The following is a 26,364-nucleotide window of genomic DNA, read 5'->3' as shown; positions in this document are numbered from 1 at the left end:
AACTGGTTCTGGCTGATTTCATATTGCCTGCTTGGGTGATACATATGCATGGCCCGACCCATGTTCGTCAAGAAGGGATAAGCAAGACTTTTAAGTGGTATTGGTACAATCCTCATTTTCAAGTCTTGGCGGAAAATCTGTGACAACGGTGCATGATTTGCCGAAGGCAATATGTCAATAAAAGAGTTGTTGTAACAATGAGTCACATAGGAAAGTGCGATGGAACTTTTAACTACTTCCAAATTGATTTTCTGGAAATGCCCCTATGTAATCAACTGAGGTTTACATTAGTTATCGTGTGCTTGTTTTCCCACTGGGTTGAGGCCTATCTCACAAGCAGATGTGATAGTCTGACTGTTTCCAAACAACTCTAGTGGGAATTGATTTCACATTTTGTGATGCCAGTTCATCTTGAGTCAGATTAAGGGACTCACTTAAAAAATGAGGTGATACAGCTAACGTGTCCCACCTTAGGGATTGACCAGAATCTCTATTGCAGTTACAGGCCATAAGCCTTTGGCATTATATTAAAGATTAATAGGATGATCACGCTGATCCTTGCCAAGGCATATGCTTCTACATCTGTCAAATGGTCAGATGCCCTCCCATTGGTACTCATAAGCATTTAAAGCACTACATGCCGGAGAACAGGACTCTACCCACACAAAGTATTGATGGGAAGAGCAATGAGAATTCCCTCTGGTCCGGCATCTACGCTTGTGAATATACTAGATTACCTAGCTCTTGAGTATTGTAATGGTTTGGCTGATGTGGTGCGTTCTATCTCTCACCAGGTTGACATTGCAACACCAGCTGTGAGGACTGCTCCCTGCCACAACCTGAACTCTGGAGGTGAAAAAGGAAGAATGTGAGCCAACATCCACTGATTCCTCAAGTCCACCTCCATTTAAAATCTCTGAAGCGTAAGAACAAGAAGAAGAGGTCCAACTTGAGAATCCACAGCTCATACATCAGAGTCACTGTTAGATCAAGCAGCGTATGACAACCAAGTCCACAGGTTGAGACTCCAGATAAGTCAAGAGTCCAGAAACATCTGGAGAGTTGAACCAGAACAAGCTAAAGAGAGCTCTTCGGAAGTGGAGAATGCAAAAGGAGAGACCTCAAGAGAAGCCCCATCATTTGATGATGAACTAGTGTCTCATGAGCCAGGGATAACCAGTACCACCGAAGGAAGGGTGAATAACAGAAAAAAATGGTCAAAAACTGAAAGCAAAAGAAAAACGGTACTGTCCAAATCAGCTAGACCAGGGACCATAAATAAATAGCCTGAAAACAATGGGACCAGAGACTAAAGCGAAATCAGTGACAACAACTTAGATCAGACAGGGAACAAAAGACCAAAGAGGAAGAGTTTGCTAAACCAGAAATACAAAGGTCCTGATTGGACTTATTCTGTGAAAAACAATAACAAGTCTGCTAACTGCTTGACAGACAACGATGAACCACCATCCATTGAGTAAAAGGGTAAAGGAGGTATTCCAAACTCATTAGACATTCTGACAAAAGTTAAAGAGCGAATTAGCAGGTTTAGACCAGTTATCAGAGGACCTTAGAGCCCTTAAGCATCCAGCTAACGTAGCTGATTGCCTAGAAGAAAATAGGTTCCTTCTACCTAACGCAAGATTATTATGGAGCTTAAAAGATGCAAATTTGTCCTAGTAGATTTGGTGTTTGCCATAGCAGTTTGTATAGTGGATGTTAGATTTCTATCTCCTGGTGGGAAGTGCCTCACTAACCCTGAATAATGCAAACAGAATAATAATTGTTAACAAAGAAACCTATGTAGGTACAATTTCTCAGGTTTCTCAGTCTGGGAGTGTTTATGATTATATTATCTATTTCCAAATGCTTGCTGAATTTGTAAAGTTAATGAAGGTTGAGAACTCTTTTATCTGTTCATATCTTCCAACCTCAGCCGCAGAAGTTCTTCTTAGTTTTGTCTTCCCCTTTTTATATGCCTTTTCCTGCAGTGTGTTTCTGAATCTATTTCATCATCAATGCACAATTAAGCTTTTTTACTCAGAATATGTATGTCCCCTAGAGCAAGTACATGTGTCAACTAATTCGAACCTGTATTTATGGGCAACTAAACATGCTTATCAATTTTCAAAACCTTATAAGCGAATAGCCAGATGTGAGTATATGATGGACTTTTTCCACCACGCTTACTAATACAACTCTCACTAAAGTTGATCAGCATGAATTAACCTATGGGCTTAGTCAAAATGAGAGCGTCTTTGTAGATGAGCTAACCAAGATGATTAGGGAGAAAGAAGAAGTGAGTAAGAAAGTTCAACCCGAAATAAGGGAAGAAAAGGTGGACAGTCAAGGAAAGAATCTACATCTGAAGTTGAGTTTAGACCAGGCCAAGAAGTGAATTGTATGCATAGTGCAAAGGCAAAAAGAGAATGAGGCTATTGAAAATGTAGGTTGGAGTGAATGTGATCATAGTTATTTAGCAAGAGTAATTGTTGAACTTGAGGTTAATATTAAAGGCATATACTATGTATGTGACAAATCAGCTTAATTTCAGTTGCTGCACAATTGGGCAGGAACTTGCTACGCAGCTTTAGTTTTTATGAAAGTATACCACACCAATGATGTACACGGGAAGATTGACCTGCACTTGAAAAGGAGCAAGCAGAGCTTTGGACAGATACTAAGTGATATTTTCAGTGAAATCATTTCTTCAGCGGGAGCGGCACTAAATGATGTTAAAATTAGAAAGTTATCAACTTTGGTAGATAGATTAGGAACACATTCTATAGGTGTACTAACATTTATTAACAAGGATCTGCTTTCAGTGAGTTCCATGATAATCCAAAACAGGCTTGCTTTAGATATGGTCCTCACAAAGGAAGGCAGAGTTTGCACGGTAATACTTGCTAGAGAATGCTGTGCTTACATCCCCAAACTAGATACCGAGATTAGCAGCCATATTGCCAACATCAGTAATTTCATGCCAGAACATACTGAATTAGAAGAAACAGGCTCCTGGGAAGGAATGAAGTCTGTATTTAGTTCAATAGAGAGGGGAGTTGCCAAGATAGGTAAATTGTTAGGAAGTGTAGGTGAAGGAACATTAAAATTGCTTTTGACCTCTCTGTTGGTCATATTAATTGGTGCTGCATGCGTGCTTCTTTTCCTAAAATGTCACAGACACATTTAATTAACTAGAAAGTTGAATTTTGGGATAAAGAAGATGTCAGCAATAAGCAGATGGAAGAGAGAGAGAGCAGATATTAAACTAGAGGAGATGCAGAGTGACTTTTATGACCAAATGGAGGAATTGGAAAGATCCTAGCAAAAGAGTCCGAAGCTAATGTTGACTGTACGGTAATAACCTAGACGAGAAGTATGATGAATGAATGTGGGAATCATCATGAGAGGCCTGAGAATGCTATTTGTAGAAACCTACTGCAGATAACCTCAGAATTCATGCCTTATGTGAACCAGGATAACATAGCCCCTATTGTCCATCTTTAAAATGATGTTGTACTGCATCACATGATTAACTTTGCTGTTTCATTCTCTCTCAGTATAAAATAATTCTACGCTCCACGCAGTGAGATGTAAACTTTACTGAATGGTCCAAACAAAGTGTATTTTTCTCAAGGCTGAGTTTAGCTGCCTAAGGTCGAATAACATACTTTGTAACAAATGTGTCCCCATGTACCTGAAGTTGTGAGCACATAATCTCATGTAGTCTAATAGTGAGGAAATACTCTAATGTATTCTGTTGCAAATGTTTCTCCTTGCTTGATTTCTATTGGTTATAAGCCTAGAAAAATGTACTAATGACATGAATGTATGAACCTTTTGTATACAATCTTATAAAAGTGTGAATCTCTGTCAGTTTTATCTCTGAACTTTCCTGATTTCATGATTCTCCGCATTTTGGGCTTAGCACATTGACTGAATTACTAATTGCAATTTGTGCCTTTGTTCTTTGAATATTTTCAAAGTTAAACTTTAAACTTAACACTTCCTGGCAAGGCACTACTGAATTTCCACTGCAAGAGAGACAAGTCCAGTGGGAGCACTAAAGTCTGTATAGGGAATACACCGCACCCAGTTCTGGAAGATCAGCGTGCCCGAGGTAAAAATAATTTTGTGTTGGTTTGTGCCCCAACACCATATAGGGTGTGTAGTTGGAAGTTTTTTGTCTTTGTTTTGAGCCTACGTTGGAAGTGTTTCCGTGTTGCATGCTTTGACCACCAAGATGTTGTAATTGTGTTATAGGAAGCAATGCTTAGCAGTGTGAAGGATGAAGAAGTGTGAGACGGAGGTGTCCAGTTTATGTTTTTTAGTAAGGTGGCAGCTTTGAGCAGCTCTGCAGGTCCCTTTATGATATTTTCTATGATCATATTAGGTTACTTCACTAGTGTTAGACCTGTCAGCCTTAGGGTGCCTTACTCCTCCATTTTTGATGATATTGTTTATATTGGCTTTTGGGACTCTCTACACTTCACCACCTCTAATCAGTGTTAAAGTGCATGTGCTCTCTCCTTTAAACATGGTAAAATTGGCTTTCACAAAACTGGCACCATTATTTTGCTTGTAAGTTTCCAGTAAAGTGGTACTACAAGTACCCAGGGCATGTTAATTAAATATTACTAGTGGGCCCGCAGCACCGATTGTGCCACCCAATTACGTATCCCTTTTAAACATGTCTCAGGTCTGCCTCTGCAGTCTGTGTATGCAGTTCTAAACTGCCATTTTGACCTGACAAAATAAACCTTTCGCCAGTACGAAACCTTTGTTTTTTTAATACATATACATCATCCCTATGATAGTCCCTAAAGCACCTAGAGGGCAGGGTGCAGTGTATTTAGAAATTTGTCTATGAACCTAAGAGGGGCAGAGAGAAATTCTAGTCCAGCACATCCTTTCTTAGTAAACTATTTCAAGGCATACAGGTGTGCTGTTCCGTAACAAAAATGGGTTTCCAGCCCTATACCAATGATATGGACCTGTCTGGTCATCAGGGGCACCACCAGTTAGGAGCATAAGCCCTCACCCACCAATGGTGTCAAGCTTCATCATTGGGCTGGTGCTGCAATGCCCAATGGGCCCCACAAGGGCGAAGTGATCTAGGAATCTTAGTTGTTCCTGAGATCTGTTCATTGTTTTTAGTCTTTAACAGAGACCCCGAGAATAAAATGCATACAGAAGGGATTTTTAGTTAATTTTAACAGTTCTGTGAACCTCTACATGTAGAATGAATTTTCTATAAATTCTCTTTTTACCAAGCCTAGTATTTCTGGCCTAGAAACGATATAAAAAGACCTCCGGCAAAGTGCACCCTTGAGGTGGGCATTGGGCATTGTAGCCCCAGCGGGGTCCAAATCCATTGTGTGAGGCACCAATCCTGTTTACGTTACAGAACGTTACACCTTTTTGACTGGAAGTGTTTAAAATGTTTCACATGTCCTGGTAGTGGACAACTCTTAAATTCTTTTTTCACTACTGCAAGGCCAACCTCTCCCATAGGATAACATTGGGTTACCTTATTACATTTAATAAGTGATGACTTTTAATTGGGACCAGCTAGGAATATTGAGTTTGGTGTCTAAATAATTGTAACTTAAAACCCGCTATTAAGCCACAATTCTGAAAATGCAACTTTTAGAAAGTTGGCATTTTTTTGTTCCAACCATTTGATGTCTGAAGCCTGTATCCTGGGTCACATGACTAGGTGTAGCTGGCAGTTGGTTGTTGTGTATTACTTCCAGATAGTGAGAAAAAGGGGGAATAGGTGTTGGCAGGCTTAGCCATCTCTTCTCTTACTTCAAAGCTGGCACCAGGTATAAATATTGAACCCTCAAGCTCAATTCTTCAGTACACTCCTCAACCTGTGGATACTACAGAAGAAGGACACCCTGCATCACTGCTGCTTGAGGCCTTCCCTGCTTTCTGAGAAGGAATACTGGACCTGCGCCCTTCATACCAAGTTGAAGTGACTCTAAGGTTCAGCTGACTGACTTCCTGTTCTGAGCTATGGGGACATAACGAACTCCAAAGACCTTCCTGCGTCTGCCCAGCTGACCTGCCACCTGGACCTGCTACCTAGACCTGTAACTGCACCTGCCTGAGCCATGCTAGCCCCTGTTGGACGGTGTTCCTGATCCACAAGAGGTGAGCCTCAGGTCCTGGACCCTTGCTGTAGCATCAGGAGAGCTTGGCCTTCAAGAAAATAAGAACTCCTTAAGGTTTAGGCTCTTTGCGACTGGGTACGGGCCCATTGGCACCAAGATCTTGCTTCGGATGCCAACTGCCAATTTGAAGCTCTGGTAAACCCGACTTTGCGCTATGGAGACCACCAGAGACAGCTGGCAAAGTGAGATCTGTACTTTGCACTACAGCATTGACAGCCCACAGTGATTGCCAAAGTGAATCTCCAACTGCGATGCCTGACAGAATCTCCATGGCACAGTGACGACCATCTGCGACGCTGTCCTTGCTCCCCATGGCCGTCTCCATCACTAACGGAACTCTTTACCCAGGACTTTAGAAGGTAACTCTTTCAGCCAGACTAACCATCACTGTCAGCCTAAACCTGTGACTTTCAACTGGTCTCACATGATCAGATAACCGTGAGTGGCGCTTTGTGCTTTTAGGAACTATATTTACCTTAAATCTTTGGAACTGCATATCTCCAGTTCTACTGGTTGAATTTTTGTTCTTTTGGTCTCAAATAATTTATTACATTTTACTCTATTTGTTTAATTGGTGTGGGATTTTTCATGTGTTGTGTTTTTACTTTATTACTGTTTGAAGTGCTGCATAAATACTTTACACATTGCCTCTAATTAAGCCGGACTGCTTTTGTGCCAAGCTATGAAGGGTTGAGCACAGGTTCATTTGGGGAATGCTTGTGTTTCACCCTGACAAGAATTGTGGTTGTTGCTTAAGTAGGGTTTCTCCATCCTGAACCAATAACCCAATTTCCTAACCTTGGTTGACCATTCAAAAATATTTTGTTTTAAGTTCATGAATACCTTCTGACGGTCACCCTTAAAATTTGGCTCAGAGAATTAATTACAAAAGTGAATTGGGATTCATTTTGGATACCCCTGGTTGTGGCATGGCAGAAAGTGGAGGTGAGGAAAACTTCCCAGACAGTGGAAGTGCCTGCATTCCAGTGTCTGCAGGATGGAGACCCAAACAATGAAGTGAGGAAGATGTAGGGGTACTTTAGCAATTCCATTACCTTTTTTAAGAAAATGAATGCTTTCTGAGCACTGCTGTTTAGTAGATGGTTGGGGTGGGAGGGGGGACTGCAGTTTCTGTGGTTTAATGTGAAGTAAACTAAAAGTGATGACATGTGAGATGTTTTTGTTAGATACATTGGAACTAGGAAAATTATGAGACTAATGCCTCTGAAAATCTGACAACACATCTCAGAGAATGTCCAAGATTGTGTTATCACAGAAACTGGGAAATTTTAAAGGGCTCTCACAAAGGGCCTGATTTATAATTTGACAGGCAGATACTTGACACAAAAATGAACTGTATCCCTTCCACCTTTTTACAATTGCATTATATGCTTTGGCACCTATAATAAGGTGGATGGGAAATCTTCCACACTTGTTATGGAGCACATGTTCACTAATCTCTAAATCAGAAACTTCTCTTTTGTCCATCTTAAGAAACAACTGGAATGTTCTTTGTCTAATAAAGTACAATTAGAAGCAATGATCTGTTTTATTGGAATCCTCTAAACCAATCAAACAAAGAGAGGGTGGGTATGGAACACAAAAAGCTTTCTTTAAAGTTGCACAGGATAAACAATGTTGTAAAACACACACACAGCTAATGAGAAAATAGATGTATCTAGGGATAGATTGAGAAATATAAGGATTGTCTAAAAAGGACTCTGTGTTAGATATAGCCATTTAAAAATCGCCAGAGAAAGAAGGGTGGCTATGGCCGAGAAATGTGATTTGAAGTGACAAGAACTAGCTACAACAGGAAAGAGAGGAGCTTGGAAAGGGGCAGTGCAACCTTATGCCATGATTCTTGCAGCTTAGTTAACTCATCTGTTTCTTGTCACTGATCTTACACCATGAGGTAGGTCCATACTGTGGAGGCAGATAATCTAGTGTCTTCCTAAAAGGAAAAAAAGCTGAAACTCTCTGACTGCTGATAATGGATTACTGAGAATCCTTCAGCTTTCAGCATTGAGGTCACTGTCTCTGAGACACAATGCCCCTGTGCTTCCTGTCTCAGGTCATGGATCTCCTGCTTACCTTTTTGGGGCTTGTTTGTCCTTTTCTCCTTTGTTCTTTCTGCAGTTGCTTTGTTTGTTTCCGCTGCATGCTAATTCCTGCTTTTGGCAGCCCTTTTGGCTTCCAATTAATGTTGACAACCACTACAAGGCTGTAAGACTTGGGTGTCAACGTTCCTCTGTCTGCGCTCTGCTGAGCTTGGATGCCATGTATTTGTTCAGCAGTGGAGCCCCCGCCACTAGATGTCAGGTGAGTGTTCCCCAGCCACAACCGTAATTTGGGCTTGCCAGGTATACCCTGTCTTCCTGCTGAACATTCGGCTTGTGCTGAGGTTCTTCTAGTGTGCAGCGCATGTTGTAACCATCAATGGATGTGAAATGTATGTCTCTACCCATTATATTTTGCTTCCCGGGGTGGTCTGCTGAACTTCATCACATACTCCCTGCTCTTCTTGAGGCTGGAGTGTCCCTACTATATGTGACCACCTGTATCCAGGGCATGTACATTATATGCTGCTAGTGGACTGCTGCACTCACTGACATCCTCTAAAGTAGCACTGTAAACCACGTGTCCAGGCCTGCCTTTGCAGCCTGGGTTTGCAGTTTGAGACTTCAACTGGCCTGGCTGGCCCCACATTTTGCAAGGCATACACTTACTTTTTAATGCTTGTAAGCTACCCCTAAGGTGGGCCCCAAATACCCATAGGGCAAGGTCCCTGGTATTTGAAATGTTGGACACATGGGTCTAATGTTCTACATGTCCTGGCAGTGAAAACCCTCCAAAGCCGTTTTTCACTGTGGCAAGGCTGGCTCTCCCATAATCAAACACTGGTTTGCACTGCTCATTTGCTAAATTCACTTTGGGAATAGCTAGAAAATGGTTCAATGATTCATTTTAATAGTAATTTAAACTCTAACTTAATGGTAATACTACTTTTTAGCAAAAATACACTTTTAGAAAGTTGTCTTTTTCCCACCTAAAACCAAAAGGCGTTCTGCCAATGTCCAGCTGCCACTCGACTCCTGGTGGCTCCCCTGTAGTGAAATACTGAGCATAACTGGTTTATTGGGGTGGACAAAACCTTGACCTCCATCCACAGGCTAGCACTGAGCATCAAAGTGAACCCCAAAGACCTCTCATCAGAACACTCCTGGACCTGTGAAGACCAGAAGGACTGCCCTGTTGGTTGAAACCTGAAGCAAGCCTGGACCTACTTGCCTTGAACCCAGGACCCCAGAAGTGACTCCAATTGTCAGTTGGCTGGCGTTCAAGTTTGACCTACAGGAACACAACAAGCATCTAGAAGTCTTTCCCTGCAATTTCCCAACTGGCCAGTACCAACTGGACCTGCCCTCAACCCTGCTGCTGGCCTCTGTTGAAGTGAATCCTAACCCACGAGTGGTGCTCCCAGGTCCCAGCCCCGTGGCTGGTATTAGAGCGCACTTCTCCTGCCCCCAAACTGAAAGTAATAGGACTTAGAAACGTTTTGCCAACTTTCTGCCTCGAGAAAAGACAGAAATTAGGATCGCTATCGAATCCGCAGCCATTGACATTGAATCACCAATCAGCTTCAGTTTCCTGGGTTTCCCCACTAAAGGTCTGCCTTACTTTTAGAAAAATTATTAAGTTTGAACGCCTAGGGCTTCATCTGGACTAACTATGAGCAGCATCCCATCAACTCTGCCTGCTCAGAGCTTTCCCACCTTTATCGACAACCTCACCGGGAATCTACTCTTCAGCAGCCCCCTGTTGCGGAGCCCCACGTAAAATGCAGCTTGCCTCGCTGACAACTCGTTGACTACCACTGTTTCTCCACAAAACTTTTTTAGTCGGAGGTAGACTTTTCAATACAACAGACCTGGTCCCTATATCTAACCCACGCTTCTTCACGGTCATCCTTAACTTTTGACTTTGAACCGGTCAAGTGCAACCAGCACTATTTTTAATTCAAACTTTAAAAAAATTCATATCTCCGGATCTGCTTATTGAATTTTTCTCATTCGGTTATCATTATATTTTACACTTTTTTTTTAAATTGGTTTGAGATTTGTCTTGTGTTGTGTTTTCACTTTATTACTACTTCAATGCTGCATACATGCTTTACACATTGCCTCTAACTTAAGGCTGACTGCTTTGGGCTAAGCTACGTGAGGATTAAGCCCAGAAGTGGCGGCCACCACAACATGAATGTGGGGGAAGGCCGGGGATGGACGGATGGGCAAGTGTAGAGGGAGAGACAGGAAAGTAATAATTTTAATAAAATGTACCTTTCGCTGCTGCCTCGACACCGACGACCACCTTGGTGCTCTCCCAGCAGTCTTTGGGAAGGCAGAGGATGCCCAGCCAATCCAGAGGCTGCTTTCCATGAGAGCAGCACCAGGATTGGTCTGAGCAGCCTGCTCTGCCGCTCAGACACTGCCTTGTAGCCTGCGGCTTTTCTCCAACCTGGCTGGAAACACAGCTGGGTTGGAGAAATAAAAGTGTGTATGTCTGCTAGGACGGCCAGCCAAACTTGCATGCTCACTTCTAAGTACCCACCACCTACCTGTCATTGACCGGCCCCGCCCCACCCTACATGCATGCCACAACCAGTCACAAAATCATTTTTTTATATTGTTTCATTATCAATTTATTTTTCTGTGACTCACTCTGTGAAGTGGGGCTACGCTCCTCCGCCATTACGAAAGAACCACCCCTGAAGCACAGGTTTATTTGGTGACACTAGTGTTTCACCCTGACAAGGATTGTGATTATTATTTGAGGCCGGTTGTACTTCTCACCACCTCAACTGATAGTTCAGTTTCTTACAATGAACCTTTGAATTTTTGTAATGTCCCTTTTTGGTTGTCTATTGTAGATGGTGTTGCAATAATTCAAACACAAGGAGACAACCACAAGAGCAAAGACAAGTTTTTGAGAAAGTGTCAGCAGAAGGAGACTTTCACATAGTTGTAGTAGAAAAACGAATTGTCATTGTGTCCTATGAGCTACCCTTCACTGCTTTTGCAGTGTAGAAGGAGTTAGGCTCCCGGTGTCTTTTGTAATGTTCTTTCCCAGTCTGAAGTCACTGCTTGGTTTAAAAGAGGTAGGTGGCTTCCCTTGAGGATCAGTCATGTTCAATGGCATGCGCTGCTTGAGGTCCTCTATTGATGTCGCTGGAGTTCTGTTGTCTCAGCTCCCGGTATGGCATATAAAGTGGCCTAGGCATGCATACTCTGATTGCAGTGCTAAAATATTACTATCATGCTATATTTACTGTCTCTATAGCAAACCACAGAGACATGTAGACCCTATTTGGATCCCTATTGGACATACTATTTTTCTCTTCTGCCACTCACATAAAGACTAGCCAAGTGTGTGTTCAGTTTACCTCATGCCCCCTCTTCAAAATATATTTATTATCCTCCTAGAACATTTTATGTACAGGGCACTGTAAGAGAAAGCATCTCTATTTGGTTTAATAGTTTAAACTGAATTGGTTAATCCCCATTCCAAATATATGATCAATACGGCACTTCTGAAAACCACGGATGAGATCAGAAGGGCTGTGGATGCGGGAGGAAGGGCCGCCTTGATATTATTAGATCTATCCGCTGCTTTTGACACGGTCCACCATCAGCGTTTGATGGATCGGCTAAAGGCATGCGGACTTCAGGGCAAGGCCTGGAATCTCATAAAATCCTTCCTTGCTGATAGATCCCAGGTGGTCTCCATGGGTGATTTCTGTTCAAGGCCGTTCATCTTGCCTTGCGGGGTCCCTCAGGGTTCTTCCTTGAGCCCGACCCTGTTTAATGTTTATGTGTCCTCACTGGCCCCCATTATTAACCCCTTCCATGCGGGGCGGATTCCCCCGCTGTGCTGAGCGCTGCTTGCGCGGGCGTGGTCATGACGGAACGGTTCCGTCATGAGCACAGCTCAACCGACGCTCATGACGGAACCGTTCCGTCATGAGCACCGAAGGGGTTAAGACCTTGGGCTTCGATCTAACATCCTATGCAGATGATACCCAAATTGTGGTATCCTTGCAGCCAGGACAGGAGGGCGGCGTGGAAAACGGCTTTCACGATTGCATGATGGCAGTGAGTCACTGGATGGCGGAAAACTGCCTGAAGCTGAACTCTGATAAAACAGAGGTCATAATTTTTGGAAATGCTCCAAATTTTTGGAATGCAAATTGGTGGCCGGTTACTATGGGGAACCTCCCAGTCCCGGTTCAAAAAGTAAAAAATTTGGGAGTAATTGTGGATGACAAGCTGATTTTGGGGGCCCAAATTAAACTCAGTTTCTTCCTCTACGACGTTTGTTTTGCGGACTGTGAAAAAAATTCTGCCTTTCCTGCCGGCACGAAGTCAGAAAACAGTGGTCTCTGCCTTGGTGATGTCTAGGCTCGACTACTGCAACAGCCTTTATTTAAACATTCAGGAACGTTTACTGAACAAACTTCAAAGGCTACAAAACGCAGCAGCCAGATTGTTGACCGGGACCCCGAAATTTGCAACAATTTCCAAGGAAATTCAGAAGCTACACTGGCTTCCAGTCAGGAAGAGGATACTTTTTAAAACATTGAGTACTGTTTTTAAAGTTCTTCATGGGACCGGGCCTGACTATCTGCAGAAGCACTTAAAGTGGTATACACGTACTAGAAATCTGCGTTCATTAGGTGCTAAAATGGTAATTGTCCCCAAGATAAAAAAGGTCTCCTGGGGAGGCCGAAGATTTGTATTTGGGGCAGCTAAGGTGTGGAACGATCTCCCTGCTCAGCTCAGAAATCTGCCAGATCTGCTGTCCTTTAGAAGGGCATTAAACACCTGGTTGTTTATTCATTAAAACTGCTCAACCTATAGTCTGACTCCTTGGTAATTAGCTAGTAGGAATTGGTAACAGCGCCAGGACACCTCAGGGTAACCGTTGCGCTTTATAAATTAATTAACATAACATAACATAACATACGTGGGATTTGATTAGAACTTCTATAGAATGACAGTAATGAAAACAAAGTAGGACTGCTTGAGTAATAACACCAACAATAAGATTTGTGTTCTTCAAATCCTGTGCTTCACGAGCCCAACATAGGGGTAGCAAGACCTGTCTCAGGGTTGCAATACAATACAATACAGAATAATACTACGCTCTGAACCCCATTATCATCCAAAAAATGAATACGAAAGATCACTATAAAAGCAAAAATATGTTATTTTGAGTTGGGTAGCCAGCTGGTGATCTGGTTGTGCCTTTACGATTCCAGTGCTTATTGGCTTTTTTGGCACTGGAACATGGGGTGATATTCAACTTCTGGGTTTAGTCCACCACTTTTGAGCCAGGACTTTCCCTTTTCTGGATGGGTGCCCTACTGGGTGATTGATGCTGGTTACATTTGTTAGGTAGATCTTCATGATGTAAGGACTGGGACAAGGAAGAGATGAGTAAGTAATGCCTCGAGCATTCACTCATAGTCATATTGCTGTGATGCTCTTTTTCGGTCCTTTCCTTATGACTCCCGCACCCTCCCTACTGAGAACCTTTCTTTGGTCGCGGTCTCCTGGGTTGTTTTTTTGTAGTTGCCTCAGGAGGATTCTTGGTGAAAGTGATACTTTACAGACAGGTGTAAATTGCGAGGACTTTAAACATGTTTCTTATTTGGAGGTATGGGAGAGTCTGTCTCCCTCATGTGAATACAACTCATCATGTAAAGACTGGGACAAGATAGAATAATTAGAGTAATGAGGTCTCTGGTAAATGTCTTAAATGCTGAGCCATCTGCTTTGTTAGCATTCTATGAAAGGACTTCCCAACTGTAGGAGTAAAGTATGTGGTAAGCAGAAATAATCATGTGGTAGATCGCTTATGTTACGCTTCAAAATATTGCTCATTTTTTAGTACAAATGCTAACTGGACCATGGCCCTTCAGGAGGTTCTGCTTATCCCCGCTGTCACTCCCTGCAAGAGTTCGCTCCTATTCCTTTGGAGGAGTCGCTCACACCCTTAGAGCATGTAAATCTGGGTCACCTGATGACCAGCACCCCCTCACATTCTTGTCTCCAACAGCGCTGCAATCAACCCCTCCATAAATTGGCTTTTAAACCTGTCCATTGAGATGGCCACAGCCCCCAACAGTTGGAAACAGGCTAAATTACTTCCTCTCCTAAAATGCCATCAGCTGACAAATCCAATCTTTCTCATTTCAGGCCAATCTCTTTGCTGCCATCCTTTGCCAAGATATTAGAGAAGTTCATTTACAGGCAACTTTCTGATTTTTTAAAGCAGAACAAACTGTTACTCTTTTCGCAGTCGGCCTTTCGACCTGGCTTCAGGACCAAAATTACTCTGCTGGAGGTTGCACACACCATTAAGCTAGCGGTGGATCAGGGGAAGCAGGTGGCCCTGATTCTCCTCAATCTATTTGCAGCTTTTGAAACTGTTTCGCACCCTATACTTCTACAGCGCCTCGCTGACATAGGCATCTGTGGCCCTACGTTGGCCTGGTTCCGCTCCATCTTGATAGGTAGATATCAATCAGTATGTATGGCTCCATTTACCTCGAAACCTAAACCTCTGGACTTTGGGGTAAAATCTTGCGGTGTACAAATAGTTTCATAGACTGATGACACACAATTGCTCCTCACTCTAGATAAAAATGGCCCCAATGCGCTGAGCACTTTTAAGAAATGCATTTAAACAGTATTTCAATAGATGCGCATCAGCAACCTACAATGCAATGCCACCAAAACTGAAATGTTGCTCTTCGGGATACCACCTCCCAGCTGGGAAAATGACATCTGGCTAAATGGTGTCCCTCCTCCACCAGCCCCTGGCACTGTGGATCGCAATTTAGGGGTGAAATTTGATAACTTTGCCACCTTCGCTCCCCAGATGGCCAGTGTAGTGAGATCCTGTTTTGGACTCCCAAAGCTTCTAACTAAGCTGCTTTACCTTCTCCCTCTACCGCAGCAGAAAACAGTGTTTCAGACCCTGATCACCTCATGGCTAGACTACGCCAGTTCGCTATATTGGGGTTTACTGGCTTATCTCCAGAAGAGACTAAAGCTTGTTCAGAATGCTGCAGCATGGCTTATGTTGAAACTCTCTAGGAAAGTCCCCATCCAACCATACCTGAAAGAACTACACTGGAGTCCTATCAAGGAACGTGTGAGGTTTAAAGGATTAGTCCTGACATTTGGAGCTTTGGATCACTTGGGCCCTCAGTATCTGTCTAATAGAACCCCTCCTTACCAACCTACCAGATCACTCCGTTCCTCAATTTCTTTGTTGGTGGTGATTCTACAATTTAGAAGGAAAAATTGGGGTAACAGTTCCTAATCTTACCTGACTGCTAGGGATTGGAACGCTCTCCCGCAGCAGCTCTGTGCCACAGAGAATATCCAGGCTTTCAAGCATCTTCCTAACACTTAGTTCTTTGGATAGATAGATAGATAGACAGATAGATAGATAGATAGATAGATAGATAGATAGATAGATAGATAGATAGATAGATAGATAGATAGATAGATAGATAGATAGATAGATAGATAGATAGATAGATAGATAGATAGATAGATAGATAGATAGATAGATAGATAGATAGATAGATAGATAGATAGATAGATAGATAGATAGATAGATAGATGGGTAGATGGGTAGATAGATAGATAGATAGATAGATAGATAGATAGATAGATAGATAGATAGATAGATAGATAGATAGATAGATAGATAGATAGATAGATAGATAGATAGATAGATAGATAGATAGATAGATAGATAGATAGATAGATAGATAGATAGATAGATAGATAGATGGGTAGATAGATAGATAGATAGATAGATAGATAGATAGATAGATAGATAGATAGATAGATAGATAGATAGATAGATAGATAGATAGATAGATAGATAGATAGATAGATAGATAGATAGATAGATAGATAGATAGATAGATAGATAGATAGATAGATAGATAGATAGATAGATAGAGGCAGCAGCCTTGACTTTCTCCAAGGTTCCGAACTCTAGGTTCCCCTGTTCATGAGCCACCTCACAAGGAGGTAGAAACCACCAAGAACAAAGAGATGGAAATATTTTTTTAATTGATCCCAGTCACTGGCGATCGCTTCAGCCTCATTCCTGTTCATCATTTTAGACCTACTGTGCCACTCTAGACAGAGAGAACCCAATATGCACAGCGGTGTTGGCCCTCCTCCTATAGCAGCCCTCAGGCCCACCCTGCCAGGGAAGGTCACCTCTATACAGGAACAGAAGTAACTCCACAGCAGCTTCAGTCTTCTTGGGCCTCATCAGTGTAATGCAGCTGTAATCTATGTCACAGTGAGCCAGAGACAGAAGCAGGCACGGATCGCACCAACCTGATGGAAGAATTTCCCCTTTCGCCTGAGTCAGCTGATGACTGAGGTCATGCAGGCACTAGCAATTTAGTGCATCAGTATGTAGTACAAAGTAGACATGGAGGGAGTGAGGCTGAGGACTGGTTGTTGACCCACCAGCTCAGAGGTAGCATAAGCCTCCCTACTGCTTTTACCTGAGTCTCTGCGAACCCCGGGAGTTACCCCTGTGGATTTCTGAGGTCAGAGGAGTCTGACATGAGTGCTATGGGTGCAAACTCGAGGTAATAGATTTTTGGCCACTGAAACCACAACGTTAATGGGTAGAATTGCTATTTATTTGATTTGAATGATAAGTTTCCGCTAGTGTATGTTTTTAAGAGTCAAGCTGAAATATTCTCAACAACTGGCTCAGAAACAAAGACCAAATGACAAACACCCTCCCATATACATACATAGGGCGTGTCACACACACAGATACTCCATAGGGGCGGCTCCACCGCTAAGATGGAGGAGCGTTGCCCCACTGCTCTAAGAGCAGAGCAAAGTAAAAATAAAATAATAACAGATTGTTATTATCATTTTATTTTGAGTCTGCCTGCAAGCTCCATGTCAGGGCAGGAATGGGCTTGCGTCATGCCAGCAGAGGGAGAAGTGGTGGCTGCACCATAAGTGCACATGACGGTTTGGCCGGCTGTCTTGAGCTGGCCAAACCGTCATGCGCACTACGTATGTTCTCCACCAGCTGTATTGTACAGCCTGGGTGACGAACATGCATAGACTCCCAGTTTCTCTCTGAGTGCCGAACCATGGCGCTCAGACTAATCACAAGGCTGCTGTAATTGGGAGCCTGGGTGCTTCCGTTCTGAGAGAGGAGGACGGAGGAGTGGCAGCAGCGGAGTTGTTCACAGGTAAGTCTTTCTTTTTCTACTCCCCGCCAACTTCCCCTACCAGCTTCCACTGCACATTAACACCACAAGCACAGAGACATATTTTGCTTATTGTAAAATATATGAGGATTCCAATGAGCCCACTGTTGGCTTGCTGATGGATCATCTCATGCATGGCCGCATGCCTTGAGTGTGCACGTACCTTGATTAGGTGCTGTTTCCCATCTTCATAATGAATCTCAACGTAATCCGAGGCCAGCAGGTCACTGTCGGAAAGAGAGAGAAGACAGGGATAGACCATCAAATGTTTGTAACATTATTACAAGTTTTAAGCGGTCTCTGTCATTTCTATGGCACAGCCTGGTACAATGTCTTCTCACAAAGGGCAATTCCTACCAAAGTTAGTTCAGCGACAAGCATTCACTCCTGGCACATTTACATATATTTATTTTGTATTTATATGAATTTGTTCAAGGACACATTTGGAGTGTCCATAAATGCCCTGTTCGCGCCCAACACCACCAATGCGTAACCCACCAATGGCAACAGCTGCATCCAGCAAAACCAGACCCTGTTGTCTCAGCCTAGGAATAGGTTTTACTTACTTTTGCATTCCCTACGAGTATTTGCACTTTCCTGAATGTTGTGTTTTTTCAGTCCAACATATTACTCATGAGTAGTGTGCAGTGTTAAAAGAGTGACTCCTATGCAGCTGTGTGAGTTCAGGTTGTGGGTGGGCAATGATTCAGAGCTGTGCAGCTTCAGTGGGTCATAAAGGGTTTCGCAATGCATGCTCATCCAATCCTTGGCCTCTCTGCAGACCTCACAAAGCATCTGTCAGGTGTGCTGATTGTAATTGTAATTAAATGTGAATCTGTGTGAAGGAGGTGCACAGCTTTTAAAAAACTTACAGGGCGAAAGTTAAATAAAATGCAATGCATATAGGTGAGTGAGTGCATTGCACATGGGTGAACTGGTGAAGTGGAGGACATGGAAGGAAATACTTTCAGGAAAGATTGAACATAGGGTGCTGTAGATGAAAGAGATGAGTTGTGAGATGTGGAGATTGAGTCTTTCAGAAAGCTATGAAGAGAAAAATAGTGTGAACATCTAACAAAGAGACTCCAGTAGAGAGTGGCGTGAAGAGAACGGGAGGGATTCAGTCATTCTGAAGCTCTTGCCTTTAAGGTCTTGCCTGAGCCAGCGCATGCGCTGCTCTGCGAGACATTTAGTATGCGGCTTTTGAAGGTGCCACCACAGGCTTTTGGTGGCCTCAAGCTTGCGTGCACACGAGCGTGCACACGCGCAGCTGACATCTGTCTTTCCTCTGTCACACAACTCCCGCTTCTCCCCCTCCCCCACCACAGATCGCTTCTCGCGGCCGCTCGAGCGCACGGCCAATGCTTGCATCGCTCGCCGCGCTTGATCGCGATCACTTTCGCGGCCGCGCAGCCGTGTCACTGGCACGGCCAATGCTTGTTTTTTACAGAGTTTTATATAGTGCGAACTTGACCCGAATCGGGTATCAGAGCGCTTTACATAGCACCAGTTGTGTTACATGTGGCAATGTTCGCTGTACCTCGCATGCACAATAGTAAGTTTTAATCAACACCCCTCCATTGTATCTCAAAGTATATTCCCATATTATCTACATATAAATCTCAATTCAGATATGAATTTCAGCTATTCCACATCAAAACTGAAGCCTTCCTCAGCACATATTAATTTTGGGGGTGCTCAAAATTTACAGCCTTTTTCTCAATAGGGCGCATGTGGAGTATGTTTGTTATGTTCATAAATTCAAAGACTTCAATCTACGATAGTTCAGTTTTTCATTAAATAGGGTCACAATATTTTATGTCTCTTGGTTACTCTCGCCTTTTCCAGGGCTCGCGGTTGTGAGGTTTTGGGCACTTGTCAAGGTGCCAATCACATCGGCAAAGGGGAGCGTTCAATTGTCAATAAAAAACCTTTGTGTGCATGAAGGACCCGCTCTTACACGGCTTTGGGTGAAATCAAGGAATGATGCGAATGAGTTATGGATATTGAACCCTTTTTGCCCTGACGAAGTTCACACGCGGCGAACAAGATGTTTTGGCTGTTTGCTGTAACATTTGGAGTCTTGTTTTTTGTATCCACGAACAAACATAAGGAAGGTGTAGAACACATACAATTTGGAATAGGATTTCTTTAAATGAACTTTGGTTTATCGGCGCACCACCATTTATATATAATTTGACCAAAGGGCTGCACCTTTAGCAACAGGTGCCGAGGGGGGTGCATGCACCAACGATCACAATTGTGGAAAGCTAATAATTGTGACAAGGAGGAGGTGCGCTATTTCTGAAGGGCTTGCTGCTCTCTTCTGTGTTTTTACAATATTTTATGTCATGTCAATGATGTTTATCACTTTTATAGTGCTATCCTATTCTTTTCTCAATCAATATATTTATATCCACCCAGAGTATAGTGCTTTGCAGCCTAATTTATACCTCAGTGGTTTCTTGTCAAGAAAACTCTTCGATTCAAAGGCTCCTAGTGTTTTCCATTTTACTGCTACTCCACTTTTATATGCTCCTGTTGCCTCTGTCTGCCATAACTTGTACCCGTCTGGTGCATAGACAGGTACACCTTCCTTCCTTCCCTGCTGCTATGCAATTGCTAGCCGTATCCTACGTAGTCTGACCTTCACCTACTGTAGCGTCAGGTTCCATGGGACACACAGATAGAACAGTGCCAACAGTTCCACTCTACCCCTCACCTCACCCCTCCCCCTCCCCGTCCTGACAACCCGCCCAGTGGGACCTGGGAGTCTTTTCTTTTTCTTTCAGTCGTCTCACTTTTTTCTTGGACCAAATCCATTTTCTCTCAATTTGATTTTCTCATATTATGGAATTCGAGACATTTGATGTGGAATGATTGGAATTCTAATCAAAAGATGTATACGAGTCTCTGTGTACCAAATCTCACTAGGAGCAAAAGAATGACAAGCCTTCTTTGGGAATAATGACACTGACGCTCTTACAAATGCAACAGAGACCATTTTAAGATGGTGACAGAGTGTCTTAATGATGGTGTATTCATTCTGAAACTATGCAGTATTGCCAAAGGTATAATTAAGTCCTAACATAGCAGAAGGCCCATGACTCGTTGGTGCTGCTGCTAATAGGTAGTTAGGGAGAGGAGCTGCTGGGTAACACTTGCCACCAACTTTAGTTTAGTAGAACTGTAAATCCAGATGTTACTGTTATCCCCTGTAATGATACTGAATTAATCAAACTTGGAAAGAGGAAGTGATAACTTGGCTTCAACAAGATTCAAATTTACGGCTTATTACAAGACACAGTGTCAGCAGCAACAATTTAATTTACTGATAGAGATGGAATTGTTCTGTGTTCTGCCATAATGATTAGAACAATCTATCTTCCATTGCACTGTATTAAAATAATTTGATTTCCATGTATGAAAGGATTATAAGATACTCAATTTCATGGGTATAGTGAATGATTTTCTGAACTGTGTGATCAGTACGGAAAAAAGAAAAGGTTTCTTCTGGGATTCTGTAAATTGGGTACATCAGAAATGGGACAGAGTCAGGAGGGTGTAGCTAATGAAAACCTATGGATGACTAATGCTGACTAATGTTCTGTATAGACAGTTCTATCCTCTCTGCCATCAAAAATGAACACTTACTAAAGTCCCATAAACATTAGCAACGAGGAAAAATGTGACAGTAAAGCTGTTCTGGTTTACTTCATTGATCACAAACAGTCTACATTTTAAGATAGCCGGGCAGGTTAAGCATTAATTTAAGGGCTCCAAAAAGCAAAGCGGGAGTCTCTAAATGGGCTATGGCCATAAGAAGACTAACAAGAATTGACATAGCCAATAGGTCTCACCTTTGGGACCTTATAAGTGTTTAGTTATCCAGCACAATATCCTTGGTGCAACAACATTAAGTGTTGCATGGCTAAACACTTATAAGGTATATAGTGTATACAAGCTCCACCCACTCTCCACCAATCATTTTCATTGGTTGGTGTCTTAAATGGTGACTTCCAATTGGCTGTAGGCTTGTTAGTCCCTCCTTTGTGTCCTTCCACGGCTATTGGCCCCTTTACTGCACAGACTACTTCAATGCCTTCTCCCCCTCTACGATTACATTGCCAATGCTTGTTTTATTTGTTTCTCCCGTCCCCACTCTCATCTGCTTTGCCAATGCTTGTATTGCATTGCCAATGCTTGTTTTATTTTTTTCTCCCGTCCCCACTCTCATCTGATTTGCCAATGCCAATTCTTGTTTTATTTGTTTCTCCCCACAATGCTCATGCTCGTTTTATTTGTCTCTCGCAACTCTCATCTGAGATTTGTTTAATTATTTTTGATTAATACAGCCCACTCCACGGGACCTTTTTATTTATAATTAATACAGCCCAAGCCGAGGATCGAACTCTGCTCTTCAGCTCCAACGTCGGCAGCCTTATGTGATACGCCACCTCCCTGGCTTCAAGACAAGCCCCTTAAAGGGGTTTATCTATGTTTCCATTGCGTGCACTTTACAGTGCCCCTGGGGCACAAGCACGGACCTACTACAGTGCTTCTCTATCAGAATGCACTTTGCGCGGTCCCCCCCCGGGCACAAGCAGGCATCCACTTCAGGTCTAAGCAAGCGTGTGATGAGTGGAAGCGTGTGTGTGTGTGTGAGTGCGCACGCGAGGCTGCAGGAGTAGACGGATGTCGAATTTCACGATCGCAAGGGGGAAACACTCATTACAACGACTGTATTCACGCGCTGCCTTTGCAACTCGGCTTTTACATCGCGGGAGGCTTAACACCGCAGGTTTTTAGATCGCGTGAACATTTACTTCGGTAACATTTACAACGCAAGCAATTGTGTCGGATTAAACATTTTGCTCACCGATGAACATTATAAATCGGCGTGTTTTCACGCGTGCGCATGCCCATCAAACAGCATTCTGCACTTTCTCTACAATACTGTGTCAATTGGCTCGGATTAAACATTCTGTTTACCGATTAACATTATAAACTGGCGTGTTTTCACTCTGGGAAACAGTTGACTTGTATTCGTCTCTGTGGAGCAGGCTTCACATTTTCACAGAGATTTCGCCCGGAAAGCATTTTCAGACGTGAGGAGACACGGATTGTCAGGTATGCAAATCGGCGTGTTTTCACTCCAAGAAAACAGTTGACTTGTATTCGTCTCTGCGGAGCAGGCTTCACATTTTCACTGAGATTTCGCCCGGAAAGCATTTTCAGACGTGAGGAGACACGGATTGTCAGGTATGCAAATTGGCGTGTTTTCACTCCTGGAAACAGTTAACTGGTATCGTCTCTGCGGGGCAGGCTGTACATTTTCACAGATATTTTGCCCAGAAAGCATTTTCGGAAGTGAGGAGACACGGAGTGTCAAGTATGCAAATCGGTGTGTTTTCACTCCGGGAAATAGTTAACTGGTATCGTCTCTGCGGGGCAGGCTGCAGATTTGCACAGAGATTTTGCCCAGAAAGCATTTTCGGATGTGAGGAAACATGGAGTGTTAAGTATGCGTTAACATATATGTAATTTGGCATTTATTCATACTTCCCTTAATCTTTTACATTATACTGGCCTGCCCTCTCTGTGAACCTAATGTTGAGAAACTATTAGTAGGCGCCTGTGTTTTTATAGATTAGCAGAAGGTCATAGTTCTAATTCAGCCTTCAGCTGCTAAAACATGACAAGAAAATAAAGCTCTTGATAGGCAGCGATTTGCGCAGAAGAAGAAGGAGGAATGTGCTTTTTAAAGACAAACGTAAAGATTAACCCTTTGTGTTGTTGGATGAATGTGATCCATGCGACGGTTTGGTTTTAACTTGTCTCGTAAATGTTGCAGAAGGGTCTTGGTATTGGTACAAATCAAATATCGCCCTCAGAAATGTGCACAATATATAGAACTTGTCAGCGTTTTTTTTTAAATTACTGGCATCAAATTTGTTTCCATGAGTTATTAACACAAAATTCCTCGGGCAGTGAAAGTTGCCTAGGATGTTTACAGAAATGTACTGGAGGGGTGTAATATTACAATTAACGTTTGTACTACTTTAGAGACAAACAGATGTCACGTTATGTTTTCCTTTCTTGGCTGTTAATAACATTTTCTTAGCAGTTGTTCACTAATTTATGACGCATTCAAAATCAAATCCAAACTAGAGCTGTAGCCCTGGTCATTTATTCATAGAAATAATGCCAGTCCTTCTAGGAATGATGCTACCAGTTTACTCATTGAGTGGAGTACCTGTGTAACTGGCTGAGATTGTGGGAGGCAGGGGTTATTAGTGCCATTAGAAAGGGGAGAAGTTGTATTAAGCATGTGCCTGTTTGACCACAACAAACAATACCCTGATCGCTTCCCGGGAATCTTCATTTCTAACAGCAGCAGGTGAATACATTTATAGTAATACCACTGACAGTAACAGAACTAAATCAGTGATCTAAGTAAGATCATCTCATTTTGTATTGACAATCTGACCTAGAATGAAGATGACTTATTACAATTCATATGTATTCACATATATTTCAATTAAAATAAATGCAAGAATATTATATATGAGAGGAAGTACCTCCTGGGGGCGTGGCCAAGATGGTGGGGCAATACGACACACATTTCCAATCTCTGTCAGGCTGATTTAGCAATTTACGATCATGCTGCTGCCCAAGGATCCAAACAACATCAACAAGGTCCCACTGGAGCAACCCACATCCGGCGACAAATAGTGGGTGCTGCAATGCTGCATTCTGGCACAAATTGGAGGAGAACCTGCCCAGTGCAAGGCGATCAACCCAAAATGGCGGCTTGAGGCAGCGTCCCAAGCAATGGGAAAGTCAGTCTAGGACCCATGTGTTGAAGGCTGTCTTTTCCTCCAAGGGCATCTGACAGTGAGCTGAGGCATACAGTAACCAAACGGAAACAGCTCAAGAATGGAGGAGCCGGACCCAATACACCAGGGCTCTCACTTTACAGACCACAGCTCCTGGTGGGTGGTGACACAGGACTTTGATGACATAGCAGACAAGTGCTGCCAGAACGGGCTGCGCCACAAGAGACTCATACTGGCTGAGGTATGAGCTGTGGCCTCAGGTATGGGTTGGGACAAGGAGCTGCTGGTGAGGCTCCACATTACACTGGCACAGAAATCAGATACGCCCAAAGAACTCTAAACAGCAGCGCTCCTTGCAGATGCTTGTATGGCCTGTGGGATCCAGACTGAGAGGGCGAGCACTAAATCTAGTGCAGGCATATCTCACCCCAGCCAGGAACCAGTCATGATACCATAATGCCAATCAGGACCCACCAGTCATGCTAAGGGGAGCACCAACCCATTAACTCAGCGGTGCTGCTGACTCACCTAGATAAAGACTGTGGCCCAGGAGCATGGCAGACTGAATGGGCATAAGGTGGGGCTACGTGGTATCTAGTTACATGAATCAGGGGATCATTAAAAACAATTCACTCCGGATGACCCCCAGTAACCCATTAAGCTAGAATGGTGAACCAGTCCACAAATATAGGTAAAGTCAAAGCTCAAAGCACCACTGTCTGCTCCTAGCCAACAACTAGCCACAGTGCTTGATACTTGTTAGTGCTTGCTGGTGGAAGCACTACTGGCCCTCAGCTGTAGAAAATATGCTGGAGGCTAAATACTTATAAGGCCCCAAAGGCGAGACAGCATAGTTTACGAGCCAAAAAGATAAAACATTACGCGTTGTAATGGCGTGCGATATTTCTGTATACGTCCTAATGGATTGTGCTATAGGTTAAACAACATTAGCGTTGAAACGCCATGCGGTGGAAAATCGTGCGAAGTAAAAGTCTTTGCGATGTGGAAACTGCGTGCTAAAAGCACGCGTTGTAATGGTTTGCGATGTACTATCATACATCCTCGCAAGGCAACCCAGGATGTTTTACTTTTCTGCTGTCCGGGGGTCAGACACCAGTGCGGGGAGCCCTGAAGTCAGCCAGGAATGAGGGAGATAGGCAGGGAGGGGGCATTAAGTAGGGAACCCAGTTCGAGTCTCGCATCGGCTCAGCATCTTGAAATCCTGGGCCATTTATTTAATATCACGATGCCTAAAAATACACACAAATGAATTTGTTCTTGTGTGATGCAAGCAAGTAGTGCTCATATAAATTTCCAAACCTCCAGGTCGAGTTTGCGCTACATAGCCTAGCCCTTCCTTTATTTTTTACCAATTAAATTTCTTTTCCCAGAACGAGGCTTGGAACGCACTTCTCCTCCCTTGTAACGTGTCTGCCAGCTAGCTACAAGAGCATGCACTGCGGGTCTTTTCGGTTATGCGCAATTGTAGGGCCATTTGGAGCGTTACTATTGGACAACATCTAACATTATCTTCAAAACAAGAAAGTGCCGCTGGTGTACTTTGAACAGACTGTCCGAACATAATGCAAGCAGCTTATTGCAAACCCGGAGACTGTAAGTAATGTTTTTTTCCCACAGCTTCTGTAGGCTACAACAGATGTGGATTCAGTGTGCCTAACGGTGTTATTTTTCAGTCACGTTTTAATGTATTCATTAAAAAATATGGGACTGTTGTTTAGAAACAGAGCAGGTCAGGCACTCCCCAGATCTACACTTTAAAAGTTATATTGCTCGTAATTTGCTCTGCCAATCCATGCCTGCGTCTGATGTCGCAGTGTGGCTTTTATCATTTCCATTTTCTGTCTTTTTGTGCGACAACAAGGTGTGCCTTTTTCTGGCGTTTGAGAAGATTCGCACTCATGGGGCCGGTGCCAAGGAGTCGAACGGACCTAAGTACTTCAGAGATGGCATTGCTACAAATGGCCATGCTGGGATACTGAGCTGGACA

The 26,364-nt window shown here is 43.1% G+C and overlaps 1 protein-coding gene across 2 annotated transcripts in view; it reads right to left on the bottom strand.

The window, feature by feature from the left end:
* ADAM23 (ADAM metallopeptidase domain 23) overlaps nucleotides 1-26,364 on the bottom strand; it is a 731,894-nt gene that overhangs the window by 461,806 nt on the left and 243,724 nt on the right. For both annotated transcript variants that reach the window (XM_085648912.1, XM_085648913.1), the window contains exon 4: nucleotides 17,681-17,744. In XM_085648912.1, coding sequence (XP_085505038.1) covers nucleotides 17,681-17,744 — 64 coding nt within the window. The remainder of the gene's footprint in view (nucleotides 1-17,680; nucleotides 17,745-26,364) is intronic.

This window comes from Triturus cristatus, chromosome 3_2, assembly GCF_964204655.1.
Source record: "Triturus cristatus chromosome 3_2, aTriCri1.1, whole genome shotgun sequence".
NCBI classification, from domain to species: Eukaryota; Metazoa; Chordata; class Amphibia; order Caudata; family Salamandridae; genus Triturus; species Triturus cristatus.
Note: the sequence above shows the minus strand (reverse complement) of the source record. Positions and strands in the feature narration are given on the sequence as shown.